General features: G+C 38.3%; 2 protein-coding genes across 5 annotated transcripts in view; both read right to left on the bottom strand.

The window, feature by feature from the left end:
• Positions 1 to 372: 372 nt before the first annotated feature.
• LOC113924221 (glutathione S-transferase P-like) lies at positions 373 to 1005 on the bottom strand. The gene has a single exon (XM_027597672.2). It carries the CDS (start codon positions 1003 to 1005, stop codon positions 373 to 375), a length of 633 nt encoding a protein of 210 aa, XP_027453473.2.
• Positions 1006 to 3526: 2521 nt separating this feature from the next.
• SYNPO2 (synaptopodin 2) overlaps positions 3527 to 21214 on the bottom strand; it is a 166379-nt gene continuing 148691 nt past the window's right edge. For 2 of the 4 annotated variants that reach the window (XM_027597660.2, XM_027597663.2), the window contains exon 5: positions 3527 to 7048. In XM_027597660.2, coding sequence (XP_027453461.1) covers positions 6506 to 7048 — 543 coding nt within the window. In that variant the 3' untranslated portion in view covers positions 3527 to 6505. Of the gene's footprint in view, positions 7049 to 19808; positions 19872 to 21214 lie in introns of those variants that run through there. The other 2 variants (XM_027597661.2, XM_027597664.2) reach the window with 2 other exon arrangements.

The raw sequence follows: 21214 nt of genomic DNA, 5'->3' as shown, positions 1-21214 counted from the left end.
GAGGTTAGGCTTGATAGGTCGGGGATTAACCCCAGGAGCTGCAAAGCTTCTGCTGATTTCTGGTTTGGTTTTCTTTTTTGTTGTTGTTGTTTAGATTTTATTTATTTATTTGACAGAGAGATAGACAGAGCCAGAGAGCACAAGTGGAAGGAATGGCAGAGGGAGAAGGAGAAGCAGGCTCTGCGCTAAGCAGGGAACCCAACACGGGTCTCAATCTCAGGACCCTGGGATCATGACCTGAACCAAAGGCAGATGCTTAACCATCTTAGCCACCCAGGCACGCCTGGTTTGGTTTTTTTTGTTTTTTTTTTTCCTCTCTTGGTGTTTATGGTTCTAAAGGCCAGGCTTTCTCCCAGGGGAGGCTGAAGGGGCTCATATCTTTTGGGCTCCGTGGACAGGGCAGTTCACGTGCTCGGGGGAGGCCAGGTAGGCCTTGAGCTTGGGCCGGGCACTGAGGCGCGCCACATAGGCCAAGAGCAGGGGGTGGGAGTCCAAGCAGCCAAGGGCCAGGACCTGGTGATTCAGCAATAGGTCCAGCAGGTTGTAGTCGACGAAGGAGATCTGGTCACCCACCAGAAAGGCCTGGCCCTCCTGGTTCTGGATCAGCAGGGTCTCAAAAGGCTTCAGGTGCCCCGGCAGCTCCTGAAAATACTTGGCCTTGCCCTCCTCGTAGCTCCGGTAGATGAGCTGGCTGCAGTGCCTACAGATGTCCTCCACGCCATCGTTCACCATGTCCACCAGCGCCGCCTCCCGCTCGTCTTTGCCGTAGAGCCCAAAGGTGCGGCCCAGGTGTCGCAGGATGGCATTGGACTGGTACAGGGTGAGGTCTCTGTCCTGGAACTTGGGGCGCTGCCCATACAGACAGGAGGCCTTGAGCAGGCCCTGCAGCCAGCTCTCCTTGGTCACCACCTCCTCCTTCCAGCTCTGGCCCTGGTCAGCCAGCAGCATGCGCATGGCCTCGCAGCGCCCTCGGGTGGGGAAGTAGACGATGGTGTAGGGCGGCATAGGTCTCGGTGACGTGGAAGAGCAAGCAGGAGGCCACCTGGTTTGGTTTTTTACACTGCCTTGAAAATGGTTGCTTCATAGAAGTGGGAAGAGGGGCAATGCAGTGTCCCTTCCCTAGTTTAAGGATGGCTTTTTACTTTCCAACACATGCAATATACCTTGTTGAGAAAATATCCCTGAAGAATACACCTATAGCTCAATTGTCTAAATAAATAATTTTTTCTAGAAAAGGCAGTGTTGAAGAAAGGCTAAGGAGAATCCTATCTCTACCTCTAAATGTTCATAGTAATGTAGACAGGGTTCTTCAAAGGCAATTTGAGTTTAGATAAGATTTTGCCTTTGTCTACATTGTCAGGGAGGAAGAAATTTTCTCTGCTCTTCAAAGTCCTTCTAGTTGGACTAAGAATCAAAATGACATGAGACCTATTAGCAGGAGAAAATCGAATTTAATTTCATACATGGGAGAAATTCACACTGGCATGAAATTCCAGAGAGGTAAAATGAAGTATTTTGTCATTCCTACCTTAGGAGATGGGGGTAGGTGTTTGGGACTTCAAAAGGAAGGAATGAAATTCACAGGAAGATGAAAAAGAGTAAATGTTTGGTAAATAAATGTTCACTGGGCCACACAGAAAAATTGGGACATAGGAGTTTTAACAAACAGATTTTGCTAAATTCCTCTTTGTTTACCCACCCATTCATATTATAATGTAGTTAACTGTGGTGAACAATCTTTTCCTGGAGTGGGTTCTTTACCTAAATTCTTTTTGGGCAGTTGAGGGAGAGGTAAAGAGCTTTTCCTGAATCTGCTGGGTTTTGTTTGCTTTTAACTCAAAATAATCTTCATGCCAAAGTGACTCATCATGGGGATGTCCTGCCCTTGGTCCTTACAACATACCCCATTATAATTTATTTGGTAATTTAGGGCAAACCTCACACATATTCAAATCATCATGGTAAGGCAGTCATGCTTTATAAAGCTTTTTCAGACTCTCAAGTAAGAATTATAAATCGTGATGTGATGAGCACTGGATGTTATATGTAAGTGATGAATCACTAAATTCTACACATGAAAGGAATTTTACCATATATATTCACTAACTAGAATTTAAATAAAAACTTGACATAAGAAAAAGAAATATAAATCTTAAAATCTTTGAAGAGGTGAATGAAGCTTTTTCCTCTTGGGGAAAATGGGAGTAGAGAAAATTCATTAAGACTGGTGACAGAAAAGTCATGGAGAAAGAAGTTACAATATAGCAAATCTTCACTACAACTTTAGAGAGAAAAAAATACCACAGCAAGATTCATTGGAGGCATTTCCTCTTTAAATGTCTTTTTTATAATTACTTAATTTTTATAGAGAGATTGCCAGATCCTTCCTAGAAATATAAACTGTCACATTTTATAAGTCTATAAATAATGAAATGCCCCTTTGTGGAAAATACTGTCCTATGAAATTTGAGAAGTCATAAATTGTGTTGTTTTCCAGAAGCTCTGAGGAAAAGGGAGTAGTTTGTACTAAATACTTTTGGTAGTAAGTAGACCTGGGGAAACTGGCTAGTTTTGAAGCAGCTCTGTTGTGTTCTTCCCAATGAGGAGCCAGGGAATTGAACTCCCCTTGCCTCAGGCTGTCTGTCAGCTCCATGTGGAAATGACATTACCTACTTCTAAGTATGTTTTGAAATTTATAGTCTACTAAGCACTAGGAATTCCTCAGAGAAAAGGTTATTCACTATGGCATCAGCATCTTAAGACAATATAGTGTTACTACTCTTAGGTCATTTTAATCTTTAAAAGAGTCTTCATTTTTGAAGTATGTTTCCAGTGCTGGACCTTTAAAAAATATTTTTTTTATCAGATTGCCAAAAACAGCCATTCTATTCAGAATTTACAAAAAAAAAAAGTGTCAAAAAGCTGTGCTGTAGGATACCAATTGAACAGGGTGCTTGCATTCCCGCTGATAGTTTTAATATCATATAGGAAGATCCAAAGTCATTTTTGGAATGACAAACATGATAGATTCTCTGAGTGAGTCCCCAGCGGCTTCAGAAATACAACCAACATGTTATCAAGTCATATTACCATTGGCTATTCGTGTGTGTGTGTGTGTGTGTGTGTGTGTGTGTATACATATTCTTCTATATTTCTTTTCAATATACTGTGAAGGAAAGAGTTAATAAAGAATAATATATTTGGACCCCAAACGACTTAACTTATATGTCAAATTGATCCTATTTTTAGTTTTTTCTAAAGTTTTTAAGTGTTACAGTTAAAATTGTGCCAATCAGCATGAAATTCTTTTGATGTGTCTGGAAGCTAATATTATAGAAACTAAAATTCAAAAATATGCAGTAGATAAGATTAACAATGTAATGTATATAATATAATATAATTAAGAATATAATGTATATAATATATATCAACTTCTGGATTTGGATTATATCAAATCCCAGTTCTTTGGGGTGAAAACTAATTCAGAATAATATAAGGAAAAATGAAAACACTCTAAGTTGATTTTCAAGTTACTTTTTATTACTAATACCATTCTGATTTTCAGTATGCATCTTTCAAATACAGTCTTTTGGGATAAACACAGTTAGAAATATCAGTCTAACTAGCAGGAGAACATAATCATTTTTAATAGAAAATTGTGGACAATGTAGATACTTCTATTTTGAACAGAAATCAAATGTGAAAATCTACTTTCTCTTTAAACATTTCTACAATTCATCTCTAATTATAATAACTGAGCCTGATACAATTGTTTATCCAAAGTTTCAATTCATTAATACATATATATGCTTGAGCCCTAATAGGGTGGCCCTCTTCAATGTGAGTGATGGTGCCAAAACATAAAAGAGACATTCAGAAATAAATGGACTAGAACCTGTGCATTTATAAAACTCAAAATACTAGACAAAATCTAAGTCATTTTAATAGCGGACACTTCACACACATGCAATGATGTGACATTTAAACTCAATTTGGCGGAAAGGTGACAAATTAGTGTCCCTATGACTGGCATACTGTAACATTTTAGGGCATGCTGTTTAATCCATGGTAAAACAGGAACTCTGTCTACCTATGTGATTACTACCTGTAGAAAAATATCTTCACAAATGTGGCATATATTTATAAGCAATGGCTCTTCTAAAGATGCTGTTTTGATCTTACAGATATAAGGTATTCTTACCCGTAAGAATCAGATCTCGGTGTGGCAGGTCTTCTGTCTCAAACATTAGCTTGAATATAAGCAATCTAACTTTACTCATTTTTAAATAAACTGGAGATTCAATATCTACAATACGTTTTGTAATGATTTGACCTTGGCACTTCTGCTTTTCAGAATTATATCTACAAATGATTTCTTGAAACATCAATTTCTAATAAAACTATGAGGTGTTCATTTCTTTGTGAGTGAAAAATGTACAACTTTCCTGCCATGTATTGTCTTTCTCTTGATGTCTAGAATAAATTCAGATAATGTCACACAAATGATAATTTTGATCTAGTACATTCAAAGAGGGAGATGGCTATTTTATTATAATAATATTTAAGTTTACAACATCTGCTTTTCTTATTTTGAGTGCAGTGAAAGTTTTAGTGAATAATCTAATATATATTAATTTCTGGAGTTGGAGTCTATTAAATCCTAGGAGTAATGGAAACAACTTCTAGCATTTATAAAAGAAAGCAATCAAATAGGATCTGCTCCTGCCAGGCAGTCTTTTCTGCTAAGTGACCCTTATCTAAAGACACTGACATCTAGAGTGATTCAGCCAATATAATAAAGTTTGAAGCAAGTAAGACTTTTTGTAGGGGCCTGAGAATTTGCTGATATACTGATCAATATGCCAGGCATTATTTTTTAAGATTCCATAGAAAGTCTTTGGAGTCAATAATTATATTTTATAATTTGAGAGAATTAACAGTATATAAATTTAAGGGAATTTAACAATATAACTTTAGAAGTATTTATCTTTTCTTTATAACTAAACAAATTAGTATCTGGTTGGGTCCATCAATAAAAGAACGTATAATTTCTTCAGATTTTTAATCTTCTACTTCCAAGGTAAGGGATCACTTAGACCCTGGAGTTTTTTTTTTTTCTTTTTTAAGTTTTATTCTGTGAAAGACACCATTATAATGATAAATTCAAGACTTAAAGAGTAAAACAAAGCCAAATAATCACATTAAAAAATCTAAGAAAAATTTGAATACTCAAAATATTTTTTATTTTAAAATGCTCTCAATTCTTGTTTATGATGTTAAATACTTTGAATTTCCTTGTACTGAATACTTTGTGGGTATGGCAGTAAAGAGCAGGTGTCTGATTGTCTCATGGTCATGCTAACAAGGCATGGGTCATGAAATTGACCAAGCAGCTGTTCAGCTTCCTTTGAACATCCTAATGATGGCTTTGTTTTCTGTAACTAAATAAATGGTCATGACCTACAATTGCATAATAACAGACACATCCATCTACCACTTCCTTAAATCCATTAACAATTTTTTCTTCACATCAACCCTTCCTCCATGTAACACATAGCACAAAACCTTTCTCCCAACGATTCCTTTTGGACCTTTAATTATACATGTAGTGACACGGATGACCTAACCCACTCCTAAATTAATCCTGCATTTATATGATGAGCAACAAAAATGAATAATGCACCAAAGGCCATTCTACCAATGGGAGAATCTCAGAATGTCAGAGCTGTTAAGGATATAAGAGATTAAATAATCTGATTTTCTCATTTGGCAAATGAGGACACCTGAACCCAGAATCTATTCCTGTCTCAGGCTGCTGGCTTTAAATAGATTAAAAATAAATTCTATACCTAAATCTTTCTATTACCCATACATTACACAATTTGCCTCAAAAGTCCTTCTGAATTGTATAATTATCTTTCTGTCAAATCTTTCTTTCTTTCTGAGAACACTTATATTTCAATTCTAAAAAACTGAATTTCATTGGACTTTTGATAATGTTTCAGAGAAATGTTTAAAATAACATCAAGGAAATCTTTTTTTATATAATTATCATTCAATGGCATGCTCTCATTGAAAACTTCTCCCACGTTATGTTCCTTGCTGTTCCTGCTAATGACAATTAGTGCATATTTCGTTAATTCCTTCCTAGACTAAGACACTTAGAAGAAAATAGTTAATTTCACTTTAAATGAGCAGTGTTTAGTTGCCTAGACTACCTCATATTAATGGAATAAATTGAATTAAGATTATGAATTAGATATGTGTCAGCACATCAATGCAGAAAGTGAATTTTTTCCTCAAAGAAATTCTCTATCATGAGCAGACAAGGAAGAGATCACTCACGTGTGCATATGTATACACACACACAAACTCAAATAAATGACTTCTGAGAACAAGCCAAGACCAAAAGTGAATCAAAATCTACTGGAAAAGTGAAACACCCTACAAAGGAATATTTTAAAAATTACTATTGTAGATGGCACAAGATCAGTTTTTCTAACACTCATGTTTGGTGCCTCCATCCCCTTGGGTGTGGGTTGTAGTTGCAATCAGCTATTGAAAGACAGTAATCAGACCTAGTTTCCATGGACATTATTTCAGAATCATTTCTGGAAGACTGCCTATAATATGCATATGGCAACTGTGAACCATATTGGGAGTTGGTGGACATATTATTATTAGGTAAAGATGCAACATTATACTCTTGCCTTGCAAATGCGCTCACATTCACCTTCTGGGCTTGAGGAACATAGGACAGTCTCTCGTTCCAATCCTCTGAGCGCCCTGGAAGCGCCTTCCTCCTAGCTGCTGAGACCACATTTGCCACAATGGATTCCTGGATGTTTCTGGGTTTAAAGGCATCATCCACTAGACCAAGAGGAGACTTCACTGCTGCAACCCAAGGAGTTAGTCTCTTGTTTGCCTTCTCTAGCTCATCAGTTGATTTGCTAGAGTAGTTATAAGCAGACTGGAATACCCAAGGAGATGTTGTGGAGATGGTGGGTGGGACTGGTCTTCCAGGAAGAGAAAGGGGGTGTCCAATCTGCTAGAAACAATGAAAATGTTAGTATATCTCATTCATTTGGGTTTGTGCTCATTGACTATTATTTCAGAGTAATCTTGGCAACATTACTGAGCACTGTAAAAATCAAACCCCCAAAATACTTAGTCCTAAAGCCAAGACAGGCTGCCTCTGCCTGGTATATTATTATCTCTGGCCTGGGACTTGGTCCTCACTTTGGACTTTCTTATTGCTCTTCATCTCTGAACCCATAGCCCCAATCACTACCATCTCTCTTGGGCACAACCCCCACCGCTGGGACTCTTATCACTGGGAGCCGCCCTTATCTGTCCTCCACATAGTCATATCTATATACACAGCCCACACTCATTCAGGTCCTATTTTCATGGTACAAAATAAACAAAACATATTGACTACCCCAGAAACAGACCATAAGCTACTGGGCTTTTTTCTTTTCCCAAGTGACTTTCAATCTGTTATCTTATTTTGGTCCACTGAATATAGCAAAATAAATAAATAATTAATTGATTTAAAAAAAAATCCAAGAGCTACTTAGATGTATTTAATGTTGCTGATCTGAAGGAGTGGATGGACTTATTCTTCTCAAAATCTATTTTACATCGCTGAAGACCATGTGGATCTTCATTTCTTAAGCATGGGATATTACCCATGTCTCAGACAAACACTCCTGCCCCTTGTTTCATCTGAGATTTGCTTTTTTTTTTTTTAGTGTGTATTACATTCCTTACTTTTTTGAGATGTTGTGTCCCTGCAACATTCCCCTGTGTATGTGAAATGTTTGGTTTGTCAGTATGCAGAAATATAATTGACTGAAAGGTCTTGTATTCTCTCTCCTCTTGCCCCTTCTCTATTTCCAGGAACCCCGAAGACTAGTTATCTACATTACGTCCTCACACATTCCCATCTGCATGAAACTCTCTTAGACAAACTTCTGGCAAAAAGTAGCAAATATACACCTAGGGGAAATGAGTCAACTTTGAAAGTATTATAACATTGTGTGTTTCTGGAACAAAAAGCATGGCCATGCTTAAAAATGCGTCCAAATTTCATAAAGGGTTCCAACAGCTTTTCTTTCTTAACCAAGGCCTTAAATTTAAAGTGAATACCAACACCTGGATTTGACAAACTATCTTAGATTCAAATGGTTTGTTTTTGGTTTTCCGTTAGACACAAAAAGAAGGTAGGTGGTCCATTCTTGGCTTGCATATCAAGAATTAATTAGGGGGTCAATATACTGAATCTTGCCTCTCTCATTTTTATCATTAAAATTTCAGTAATAATTGTTGAGTCCTGACAAATGTTTTCATTAATCTCTTTATCCTAATCTAGATCTAATACTAAGTTCTCTGGACGATATAATCAAGGAGGGGAGAAAAGCCTAATTTTAGTTACCACTTTGGACTTGATTTCTATTTCTCATTATTTATGCATTGGTTTCATTCATTTAACAAAAATTTTATTGAACACCTAATACTTCCCAGGCACACTCATTGTAGTCTGCAAATACAAAGATGATTTAAATGAAGTCCTTGCCCTCAAGAAACATGTAACACAGTACCCTTGTTAGCTTTGCAGGGGCAAGTTAATCAATCATGGAAGGTCACTTTAGAGACTCTTTACCTATCTTGACAGGATCAATAGGGAATTTTCTAAACTGTGAGAAGTATTAACATTCAATATGATAAAGTCTATCAGCTAGATAGACTAGCTAGACTAGCTAAGGCATAAATGTTAATCAGTTGAATATGTGAGTAAAAAGTAGAATTATGAAGTATGATATTGAAAGAGTAAGACTCTGAGGAAAAAAAAATTTTGAGGAAAAATTTTAAATAGCATCAAAGTTAAAAAAAAAATCTCCTGTAGAATAACAAATAGGCCAAATATAGTAGCAGTACTGGCTGTGAAGGAAGAGAGCAATTACCTCAATGAACAAAATGACTATTGCTCTCCTACAGATTCCTCAGACCGCCAAACATGCCTTCATATTCCTTTAAGTGCTAACAATAGTACATAAACTTACAAACTGTCAGAGATGAGAGATGCAAATGTGATATAAATAAATAGTTCTTTAGGTATGTTGTTTCTGTTTGTGCCCAAAATATCACAGGCTTCTGGTCCCTGCCTGCACCCAAACCCCTAATTTTAACGTATTTCCCCAAAGCAATTTTCACATCTTGTTCTTTGGTGCTATTTCCTTCTGTCATTCTCCGTCCCAAGGCTCATGCTGTTCTCTGCTTGGCCGGCTAAACGAAGCCACGTGATATACCCTGAGTCAGAGATGACCAAAGGGATCTGAAAATAACAGAGGTGTTTCTTCTATTTTGGAGTTTGAATGTCTGATGGTAGAATCCTAGCATATCATGGGTTAGATCCTTGGTTCTTGTTTCCACCATGGGTTGTATTAGTATCTAAAGAATTTAAATTTTTGACATGTGAGCACTTAACTATAACCAGTATGTTAAATTAGCATTACATATGATGTGTCATCAAATTGCTTTTCTTTTTGTTTCCTGCCACCCTTTCATTTTTTTAATGAAAGAAGTTTTTCCACTGTCACTAGATGAAAACTTAGTAGGTCCTGTGGCACTCTGCTTTCTTTTAGGAATAGTCCTGTGGTCACTTTAAGTTACCCAAACTAGTTTATTTCAAAATAGAATATTCCATCCCTTGCAGTAACCAACTCCAGTCTCAAGAGTTAAGTCTCTTCTCCCTGGGTCCTGTTTCAGGAAGATCCTCTTCCTTCAGGGAAGGCACTGTGGTTGGCTTTTTTATGCTTTCTTTCCTCTCTTCCCTCAGCTTGCTAACTGGGACTTCAGGCTCCCTGGGCTTAGAGTACAAGGATGGAGAAGAGACAAAGAGCAGAGGGGGATTTTTACTTGATTTGGTAACATCATATTCTGGCTTTTCACTCTCAGAGCCAGGTAGGCCCAGACAAGGAAACTTTCACGGGATCTGTGAAGATTCCTATCACTGGGGACATTTTGCTTGTAGTCCTCAATTCATGCCAAGTCATCCCTATTCTCATGGGTAACTTGTGACTTATTCTGCACCCCCAAGGAAGCTGAAGCTATGAGACGGTCTATTTGAAGAGGCCTCAAGACAACCCCATCCAGCTCTCCTTTTCTTCTGGCCTGCTGTGGTCCATGGGGAACACACATCATTTGCCTTTGGGATGATAGCAGCAGATTTCCTGGTTCTTTGCCAAAACAATTTGTCAGCCCATGTCTCACCTTCCAGATTTCTTGAGAGAGTGTCAGACCCCAATCCCCTCTGCCTTCCTGTCCTTCCTCCTGCAGACATCTCATATCAAGCTCTCTCAGAAGCTATTTTAAAAAAAAAATTTTTTTTTTTTTGAGACAGAGAGAGAGTGCAAGCAGGGTGGGGCAGAGGGGGAGAGAGAATCTCAAGCAGACTCCACGCCTAGGACACAGCCTGACGTGGGGTTCGATCGCACGACTCTGAGATCATGACCTGAGTCAAGAGTTGGACTCTGAACCAACTGAGCCACTCAGGTGCCCCTCTAAGAAGCTACTTTGAAACTCTTCTCTCACAGGGGTGGAGGTGAGGGGGTAGGACCCTACTCCGAACCCAAACCCCGTGATCTTTGGCATCCAGAATTCTTCCTCAAGAAATCCTCTCTTCTTGCCGTCCTCTGATAACCTTTTAATAACCTAGATCTGACTGGGGGGTTCCCAGCGCGAGTGGCTCCCTGCTGTGATCTTTATAGAGTCTGGAGTTTTGTCTGAAATCAGACTTTAGTGTGCAGCATCTGTGATATCTGAGGGCCTCGGGGTATCTTTCGCTTTAATATCCTGTCATGTAACATTACTATTTTCAGAACACTAAGGCCTTTCTCTCATTTTTCTTTTAAAAATGAAATATAGTCTAAAAATAAAAATGATTAATTTCAAGAAATTCAAATAGTCTTAAGATTTGAAACCTTATATTTCACTCAGGCCTTGCTCTAGAGAAGGGGGCTCACTTGGGTTTTCAGGTCATCTTGGTCAATCCTTAGGCTTTAACTGTTAAGAACTTCCTCCTCACATTGAACCAAACTTTGCCTCCCATACTTTTACCCCAGGGATCCTAATAACATAAAATACAACTACTTTTACTTCTATATGCCTTTTCTTCACATATTCCCAGTTGCTTCCATACTCTTTGGACACCTTCACCGTCCTATTGCTATCCCTCATTTTCAAACTCAGGAGAAATAACATCTATGGTGGTCATTCTCTCAAGTCTTCTGCATCCTTCTTCCTCAGTTTGTTAGGTAAGGCTAATGCAGATATACCATCTTGATCTTCTTAAGTAGATGTATACACATAAACACAAACACTGAAAACAAAACAACAAAGACATCATTCAAACTGACTTGGGGGCTTGTCATCTGGCAGATGGCACAGTTCATATTGCATGTAGAACATTCGGTCTGTGTGTATTTAGAGTCATGTGTCCTTTAAGTGTTCAGTGCAGGAAAGTACATGCTAATCTTCAGCCAGTCCGATATGATGGCTACAGCAACAACTGCAAAGAACTGAACTCACGAATCACCTGGTGTTATATGTTCCCACCAAAGGCTAAACCCAGAGGAGCCATTTTCCTACCTCTGCCTTTAATAATAGCCAACACTGACAGCTCATACCGTGTGCCAAGTGGTGGCTACTAATTGCCTTACATAGAGCATTTCATATAATTCTCAAAACAAGCCTGTGAAGTAGGGCCTATTATTGTCCCTATTTTCAAAGACAAAGACAAGGACAGTGAGACTTAAAGATGGTAAGTAACAAGAAAGAAAGAGAGAAAGAAACCTCCCTAAAGGTAGAAAGCTAGTAAGTACTGGAGTGGGGAAGTTGGCCCCACACGCTTTCACACCAGAGTTCTTAGTCAAATATTAGACTGTACTTGTAATGAAATTGCTTTGAGGAAAAAGTCTTTAAAAAAAAAAAAAAGATTCAAATCCAAGCAAGCTAAATGAAATGAGATCTTAGAAATTTTGGAAAGAATCACTTAAATTTTGATTAAGTTTGGATTAATAACTACTGCCATCTTGCCATTTGTCACAAGAACGAGTAGGTGGCAGGGTATAGGGCATAGTTCACATTTAGATGTGCTCCCTTTCTGTGAAGGTGAGACACACATGGGGCTCTGCCCTCAAGTTAGCTGAAAAGCTCAGAGGATCTGAGGGCCTTTCTCAGCTTACCTTCACCAACTTTTCATATCAGTTCAATGCTGATTTATCCACATAAAGCACTTAGTGAAGCAGCTTAATTAGCTTCCTTATTAAACTGTCTGTGTAACCGATTTAACTGGCAGGAAACATTTGACATTTAAAAAGGAAGTGTAGTCTGAGGTTTACATAGGACAATGAGGTGAATTCTAAAGCAATGCAAATAGCCCTAGAAGCCAAAGAAGTTTAATAGGATATATTCTGAAGTTCAAACTATTTTATACCATAAACCTTGAAAGCCAAAAACATTCTCTTAACTGAATTCCTGCTTAAATACGTCATAATAGCGGAAGTGTCTCCAACAAATGTTTCAAATGCTATTTCAACTCCTTCAAATGCTATTTCAACTCCTTCAACAACTTTCCCTCTTAAACACATGATCAGTAAATATTCATCACAAATATATACTTTATCATAGGCAGATTCCAACAGAGGCAAACAGAAATCAAGGACATTTCATTTGCCTTTTAAGTCATTCATAAGAATTTCTAAAAAGCAGAGGGTTATGAAGAGACACATGAATGGAAGAAAGCACCAGGCATTCTCCAGCTTCCCATGAGCTCAGGTCAAAATCTTGAGTCATTGTTGACTCTTCCCTGTCCCTTACACTCCACCTGATCTGTCAGCACTGACTTTAAAACACATCCAGTCTGCAACCATTTCCCATGCCTCTGCTGGTACCATCCTAAACTAAAGCCGCATAATCTTGCCTGGATTATTGCTATGGTCTCCCAATTGATTTCCATGGTTCCACCCTGCTGCTCTAGTCTACTCTCAAATAGCAGCCAAAATTACCCTGTTAAAACCTAAGTCAGATTATGTCACTTAGTCCTCTGTTTAAAATCCTCTCATGGCTTCTCATTTCGAAAAAGGAAAATCAAAGTCCTTTCACTGACCCACAAGGCCCTGTAAAATCTGCTCAGGCCTGCCCCTCCTTAATCTCTGATTTCATCTCCTCCTGCTGTTTTCCTCTTACCTGGATCTAGCCACACCGGCCTCTGTTATTTTTTTTTTTTTTTAAGATTTTATTTATTTATTTGACAGAGAGAGACACAGCAAGAGAGGGAACGCAAGCAGGGAGAGTGGGAGAGGGAGAAGCAGGCTTCCAGTGAAGCGGGGAGCCCGATGCGGGGCTCGATCCCAGGACCCTGGGATCATGACCTGAGCAGAAGGCAGATGCTTGACTGAGCCACCCAGGCACCCCATCTGCTATTTTTGAACACACCAGACACATTCATGCCTCAGGACCTTTACACTTGCTGATCTTGCTGCCTGGAACACAGTACTCCAGATACCAGCATGACTCTTATTTCTTTTCCTTCAGGCCTTACTCAAATATCATATGATCACTATTTGACTATTGTCTATCTGTCTGTCTGTATCTCTCTCTCTCTCAAAATTCCCTATCCCATTCCTTGTTTTATTTCTCCCTTTAGGCTTATGTCTATTAAACATACTAAATGTTTTATTTATTTTGTTTATGTGCTTCTTCCCATTAGAATTTAGCTCCATGTAGGAGTAAGGGTTATTGTTTCATTCTGTTTTGTTCATGAAGACATCCCTAGACAAAAAACAGTTCCTGGCAAGTAGATGCTTTAGTAAATATTTGTTGAATGACTGAATAATTTCTATATCAGACTGCTATAACCAGGAAACTTGGTTAGCTTCACCAAAATTTTTCATCTTGCTTCAAGATGTAGACCTTCTCACAACACTTACATGTGGTGAGGGACTCACACAAATAGACTTATCCCAACCACCCTCACTATACACACACCAATATGCACACCAAGCCATGTTTGCCAAAACAAAGAGGATGAATCAATATTTACAAACAAATCAACTCTTCTAAGCAGGTAGAAGATTTTAAGGTACAAGTAAAATCATTTGCATTTTAGGTCAGTGCAAGCATGAGGGTTTAAATAGAACTGTTCTGACTCCCCAGATAAGTCCTAGAATTTTATGCATGAATCCTAAAGAGAGCCTAAAATATATTTGCAAGAGTGAAAAAAAAATAAGACCTAAGAAGAAAAAAGTAATGGACATTGGGATTAGTTAGAATTGCAGAAGGGAGGGGTGCCTGGGTGGGTAGTCCATTAAGAGTCTGACTCTTGCTTTCGGCTCAGGTCTGATCTCAGGGTCCTGAGATTGAGCCCCTTGTCCAGCTCCAAGCTTGGTCTGGAGTCTGCTTGGGACTCTTTCTCCCTCTCCCTCTGCCCCTTCCCACTGCTCTCTCTCTCTCTCTAAGATAAATAAATCTTTAAAAAAAAAGAATTGCTGAAAGGAAAGCTGGAAGTTGAATTGCCATTTATCATGAGATTGCAAGCAGGTGTAGGAAATGGCATTTTCTACTAACTAATCTCGTAGGGGCACTCCCATTTTCATGAGTCTTGGGTTAATTTTCCTGGTAGAGAAGCAGGTTAACAGGAAAGATATTTCTCCATGGATATGTAGAACTCCTATATCTAGAGATCTTTAAATGTAGGCTAAATGCTCCTTTGAGGTGATTCACATACAGTCAAGCTTGACGTCAAGGAATAAGAAGCATTTTAAGGTCATTTTTTGTTCTAGTCTCTTAATAAAACAATCTTGATCTCATATTTCCTGGGATCTGCCTTCCTAAAGTGAATCTTAAGTTTTCTTCACCAGTGGAGTTTTTGGAAATTCTGTTGTAGCACTCTCACTGATAAAATGGAGGAGAGCGTCCATTTCTTTAGACAGAAATCTGCAGCATTATGCTGCTCATCAAGAATAGTGCAGATCAGGACTAATGAGTCGTATTATTGACTAGAAAAGTAGCCAAGTAACCATACATTGCTTAGATAAATAAAATAAACATACTTGGACATCAGAAAAAGAGATACCATGTTGTAGCTAGTGCTTCTCATCTTGGCTCTGCCGCTGACTATTCATCTTTATTCACTTTAGATTAACTTTTAGATTAAATTCGGGTTCTAACACAATACACGTTTTAAAAGTTTATTTTATGTTTGAAGGAAATTCCTTCGTGAGAAAGGCTAAGGGTTATAAATGACAATGGAAGCAAGCATGATATACTGGAAAGAATGTGAACTCCGATAACTTGGATGTCACCCTGACCCGGGAGTCCTGCCTCCGCCTCTTGTTACCCGTATGCTTCCCCCTCTCCAGCCCGTGCTTTCCTTGGTTGTAAAGCGGTAACAATGCCCGCTACGGTTTCAAGAGCAGGGGTAGAGGAGAAATTTCGTTTAGAAATCGAATGCCCCACAGCACAACAAATGGCGATTATTCTTGTTTTTGCGAGAAGAGACTGTGAGGTCTTAGAAGGTGTCAGAGACCTGGCAGAACCTTTTGTTCAAGAGGCAACTGCATAGGCAGGCTGCCGACCTGGATAAAAATAGGAGGGAGCCTTGCCTTTGAAGTGGCATTAGCACCACACGCCTCAGATACCGCTGCAACCCTCCCACCCCCCGCCCCAGAACGCAGGAGCAGGCTGCAGAGCTGGCCAGAAACACGCACTGACCTCACCTCTCTACTAGCTCGGGTGGGGGTGGGGGAGCAAAATACAGACTTCTTGATCTTTCTTAACCCGCTCTTATAAAAGAATAAAAATAACCACATTCAATGGAAGGTCATGAAGACCGATGTTAGGGAGGAATCTGCATATACTTCTGTGGTCCCTTTCATCTTAGATAGCAATGATAGCAAGACCTAAAGTGTATAGAATTTTTACTAAAGTTTTTCTATGAACTCATTGAATCCTCTCAACAACCCTCTGATCCCCAATCTTGCAAATCAGGAAACTGAGGCATAAAAATTAGGTAATTTACCCTAGGTCGCACAGCTGGGATGTGTCTGTATAGGGAAATTTAAAAATGAAAGTCATGGGTGATAAAATTGTATCTAAATAATTTTAAGGCACTAAATCTATTAGTGAAGATAAATTAACTACACAGCAATGTTTTACCCTATCACCTCCCTTTATCCTCAAAAAAGTATGCCATTCTAAAAACGATAACCTATGAAAACACTCGTATTACTATACTGTGTTCTATTTAAAAAGCTGAAATTGCCATTTTAATTTTTTGTATTTCTTGGCGAAAAGCCTTAAATATGTTTTTATAAACGTCTACTTTAATTGGTTTGAACATGAAAACAAAATTTTTTAAGCACATTTCCAAAATATTTTCTGAAGAGAAGTTCTCTCTTCTCAGAAGATTTAAGCAGTAAAAATCATATGGATTCCTACCACAGAAAAAAATGAGTAACATATCAAAAGTTCAGATTTCATCAGTTTCTATAGAGAAAAGAAGGGAACTGTCACAATTAACAAAGGCTGATGATCCTATAGGAAATAAATGAATTGTTGACCTTTTGGATGACTTTTGTAAAGAAAACTGTCAGTGTCTGGCATGTAGTAAGCACTTAAGGAGAGTCATCATTATTAGTATAAAATTATTACTTACACCTAAAGCCTACTTGAAATGTATTTCACTATCTGAATATAGCCTTAGCTGCCCATTGTATCCTAGATACTTTTCCTAAAACAAATCCAGGTAACCATCTCCTCCCTCCCTCATTCACAAAAAGGAAAGTCACCATGAATGTGCACTTATCCCTAGGGAAAAAAAAGTGGGATGAAGAGAAATGATTTCTTAATGTATTTTACAGATTATGTGATTGCTACTTGACATAGAGCTAATATCCCTTAAGCAAATTCATTTCCAAGTAGAATAGCTTTGACTTTCTCAGAGGAAAATTTTATCAGTTAAGAGTTTAAGAAAAAGAATTCATAAGAAATGTGCGCATAGCATGTAACAACCTTGATTGGGCCCTTTGCATGATAACATTCTTCAAATTTCTCCCCGGCATATTTTTAAGCCATTCTTCTATCACAGCTCCTAATCACATTAAAAACTGACAAACCATAGCTGGTTAATGGTAATGACAAAGACACATCAACAACTATACAACATGTGACAATATTATTTCACAAGGATGTGGAAAATACAGTATGAGAAAACTGACTTACTTGATCTTTGTAACTGTTTTTCTGTCCATTACGTTTTCTAAGCTTATGAAATAGATCCTTTGATTCATTTCCTGGTCCCTGGGGAAAATGTTTAACCTACTGTTCCTGGGAAATTTAAGATTGACTGCCAAATCATATTTATGTTTCCTTCGTCAAAAACATGGCCCCAGAGTGATGTTTAAAATTAGGAATAAAAAAATACAACTCTTCATCCGGGAAGTAACCAATAACTTATTTTCTTAAGCACAGAATAGGAAAAAGTTTGCTTAATTGCCTTACCACATCTCTCTGGTGCAAGTGTTAAGTTTTATTTCATGATGTCTTTGTTGCCTGAGGGATTTGTGTAGTAATTCCGTGTATGTCATTTCATTTTATAGACCCGGGGATGCCATTAGAGAAATTGGGGTTTTCAAAGGAATGATTGTTTTTCTGGAATAGATAAAAGGCCACTTGGGAAAATATAGATTAAAGCAGAGTATGCGGTGAGAGTCATGATGGTGTCCTTTTCAAATACAAATGGAGAAAAATGATGTGGAAACATCTTTTACCAGTAGTGTCCCAGGAACATATCTTCAAAATAGGAAGAATTTACTTCACTTGAAAATACTAATCGCCGGTGTATCTGAAATCCAATGAATGGTTCAAGGAGGTGTCTCAGGAGGCATTAGTATGCTTTACTTTCCCTCTCTTTTTAGCTATTATTACAGCTTTTCCTATTGCTATAACTTTCTTAATGTTCTCACAAAACCGCTGTATGTAATTTCTTAAACATAATATTGGATATTAATACTATAGCAAATTTGGCTATGTGGGCCACACATTTATTCAAAGGATCTCAGTCCTTATCATTCCCCACACTACTCCTCATTCTCAATTTCACTTTCGTATTTATATAATGTTAGGTAGTTTTGACTATCAATTGCCAAACAACTTTTTCCTCTTTCTGGATAGATTCATGCAAATACACAAGTGAATTAACAAAGCCTCGTGAATTAGCTACAAACACTTCATCAACCCTCTAAGCCACATTGGATGTGTAGTCTTAGCCTGAGATAAAAGATAAATTCTTCTGGACGTACTAAAATGTCTAGGTCCTTATAAATACACATTTGAGATTGAGAGAAGGGACCCTTCGGTAATAGGTATGTCTGAAGTTCTTGAGCAACTATCCATTAAAACAAGCAAACAAAAAATAAAAAACTCTGGGGCAGGGATGGAAAAAGAAATGTCTAGAGCTGGGGCACCTGGGTGGCTCAGTCGTTAAGCATCTGCCTTCGGCTCAGGTCATGATCCCAGGGTCCTGGGATCCAGCCCCGCATCGGGCTCCCCGCTCGGGGGGAAGCCTGCTTCTCCCTCTCCCACTCCCCCTGCTTGTGTTCCCTCTCTCGCTGTGTCTCTCTCTGTCAAATAAATAAATAAAATCTTTAAAAATAAAAAAATTAAAAATTAAAAAAAAAGAAATGTCTAGAGCTTATCTCTTTGTAAAAAGATTCCTAAGTTACACCTGTCAAAATGTTCCTCTCAACTTTGTTCTGGTCTATTTCTTAAACATTATGAGACACTTTCTGATAGTGATGTGCAGACTTTTCAGTTACATCCTTGCTATTAACCTTGCCTGTTTTGGAAGTGATAAGTCTAATGCAGGTAAGTTCTTTTTAAAATTTAATTCATAGATCAACAATCATTGACCATCTGGAATCACACACGGGTATGACCCAGGCTAGAGCTTTTGTGTGTGTTGTAGCTGGGAGGAAAGTTATCTCCAAATTCTTTCATTTAAAGGGCCTGAAGGAGGTGGGGACAGGGGGGACCATCACCTACAATTTGTCAGTGTGAGTCAGTTATTCCCAGGCGAAATGCAACTTGGATATTATAACTAGTTGCTAAATGAAGTTCATTCTAGATCAGTACTTTTTTTTTCTTTTTGCAAAAAAATGAAGTCTACATGAGACCAGATGAAGTCTGACAATGCAGTGCATCCCCAACAATATACTGATAGTTAAACATTTATGCACCATTCATAAGACAGGATTTTGACTTTGACCATGGTTCACAGTGCTAGGTAGACTACTGTAGAAGTTTAAAAAACAAAACAAAAGGACAACAAAACAGAGGTTGAACAGTGAAAGCGAAGAAGATACATACTAAATGGTTCTTTTTATAAAAGATTGCTTTCTGTATGAATGAACGGTACATTTGACATAATTTTCTACAATGGAACATGGGCGTTTTGACAGCAAAGGATGGAGATCTCGTGATGCAGGTGAAATGATAAGCAAAGGGTATTGGAAATTCTGCTTTACAGCATCACCAGCTGTTTCTCACCTTACTCCAGGGTGCCTCGTGGCTCCCCGAGGCCTAGAGGTCCCTCTGAGCTTCACAGTGCTCCCCCTTCTCAAGAAGTATCTGTGTATGTTTCAAGAACAGTCAGGAGGAATTATAATCACGCTTTACAGACACTAGAACCGAAGCCAATCATTCTAGTCACGGCTTGGAGAAAAGAAAAATTATTCTCACCTAAGCTCTGCTTTTCCTCATTAGAAAAATGATGTATTTAATTTTAAGATGTGTTTCCTGCAAATATCCTGGAATTGAAGGGGTAAGGAAGAAACAAATTTTGTGAGGTTTTAAACTGACCCTGCTTGCTTGCTTTCTCTTTCTTTCTTTCTTTCTTTCTTTCTTTCTTTCTTTCTTTCTTTCTTTCTTTCTTTCTTTCTTTCCTTCTTTCTTTCTTTCTTTCTTTCTTTCTTTCTTTCTTTCTTTCTTTCTTTCTCTCTCTCTCTCTCTTTCTTTCTTTCTTTCTTTTCTTTTTTACGATTTTATTTATTTATTTGACAGAGAGAGACATAGCGAGAGAGGGAACACAAGCAGGGGGAGTGGGAGAGGGAGAAGCAGGCTTCCCGCGGAGCAGGGAGCCTGATGCGGGGCTTGATCCCAAGACTCTGGGATCATGACCTGAGCCAAAGGCAGATGCTTAATGACTGAGGCACCCAGGCACCCCAAAACTGACCTTGCTTCTTAAAAAGTATTGAACTACAGGGCACCTGGGTGGCTCAGTCGTTAAGCCTCTGACTTAGGCTCAGTCATGATCCCAGGGTCCTGGAATGGAGCCCCGAATTGGGGCTCCTTGCTCCGTGGGAAACATGCTACTCCTTCCCCCATTCCCTCTGCTTGTTTTTGCTCTCTCGCTGTGTCTCTCTCTGTCCTGTAAGTAAATAAAATCTTAAAAAAAAAAAGTATTGAACTACATCAAAATACTCACAAAACCTAAAAACCCAATTTTTTTAAGATATTTATACATTATAGAATCTCAGAGGTGGAAGGGATTTGAGATCTGCAATCAAGCTTCATGAGGTACAGGAGTTCCTTTTACAACACACCTGGTAGGCATTGTAGTGGGAAAAACAGAGGCTATGAAAACAGATGAACTTGGAGTCAGCTGGTGGGTCGGCCATCTTAGGACTAGCTGTGTGACTTTGGGCAATTTTCTTAACCTCTCTGAGCTCCAGGTTCCTTATCAATTAAAAAATGATAATTTTTCTCCAAACAAGGTTGTTATGAGAACTAAATTAAGTACATGTATTAAAGCTCTTAACACCTTTTTGTATGTCCAATATATATGTTAATTCCTTCTCCATCTCTTCCCCACACGATTTTTGAAGTTTTAAGTTAAACTGAAACTTATTGTCTTGTAACTTCTGTTCATTACTCCTAACTTTTCTTTTTCATCAATAGACATATTTACTCCCTCATCCACACCATAGTTCCTCAAATATCTAGCCCTCCTATCTCTTGTTGGTCTCTTCTCCTCCCACTGGTAAAAGTACAAACATTCATCTCATATTACGGAACTTCCAGATGTCACCATCCTTTTTTTTTTTTTAAAATAAACTTTAGTGCGTCAAACATCTGAAAACAATGGTCTTGT

Source organism: Zalophus californianus, chromosome 2, assembly GCF_009762305.2.
Source record: "Zalophus californianus isolate mZalCal1 chromosome 2, mZalCal1.pri.v2, whole genome shotgun sequence".
In the NCBI taxonomy this organism is placed as follows: Eukaryota; Metazoa; Chordata; class Mammalia; order Carnivora; family Otariidae; genus Zalophus; species Zalophus californianus.
The sequence above is the reverse complement of the archived record's forward strand: the minus strand, read 5'-3'. Positions and strand labels throughout refer to the sequence as shown.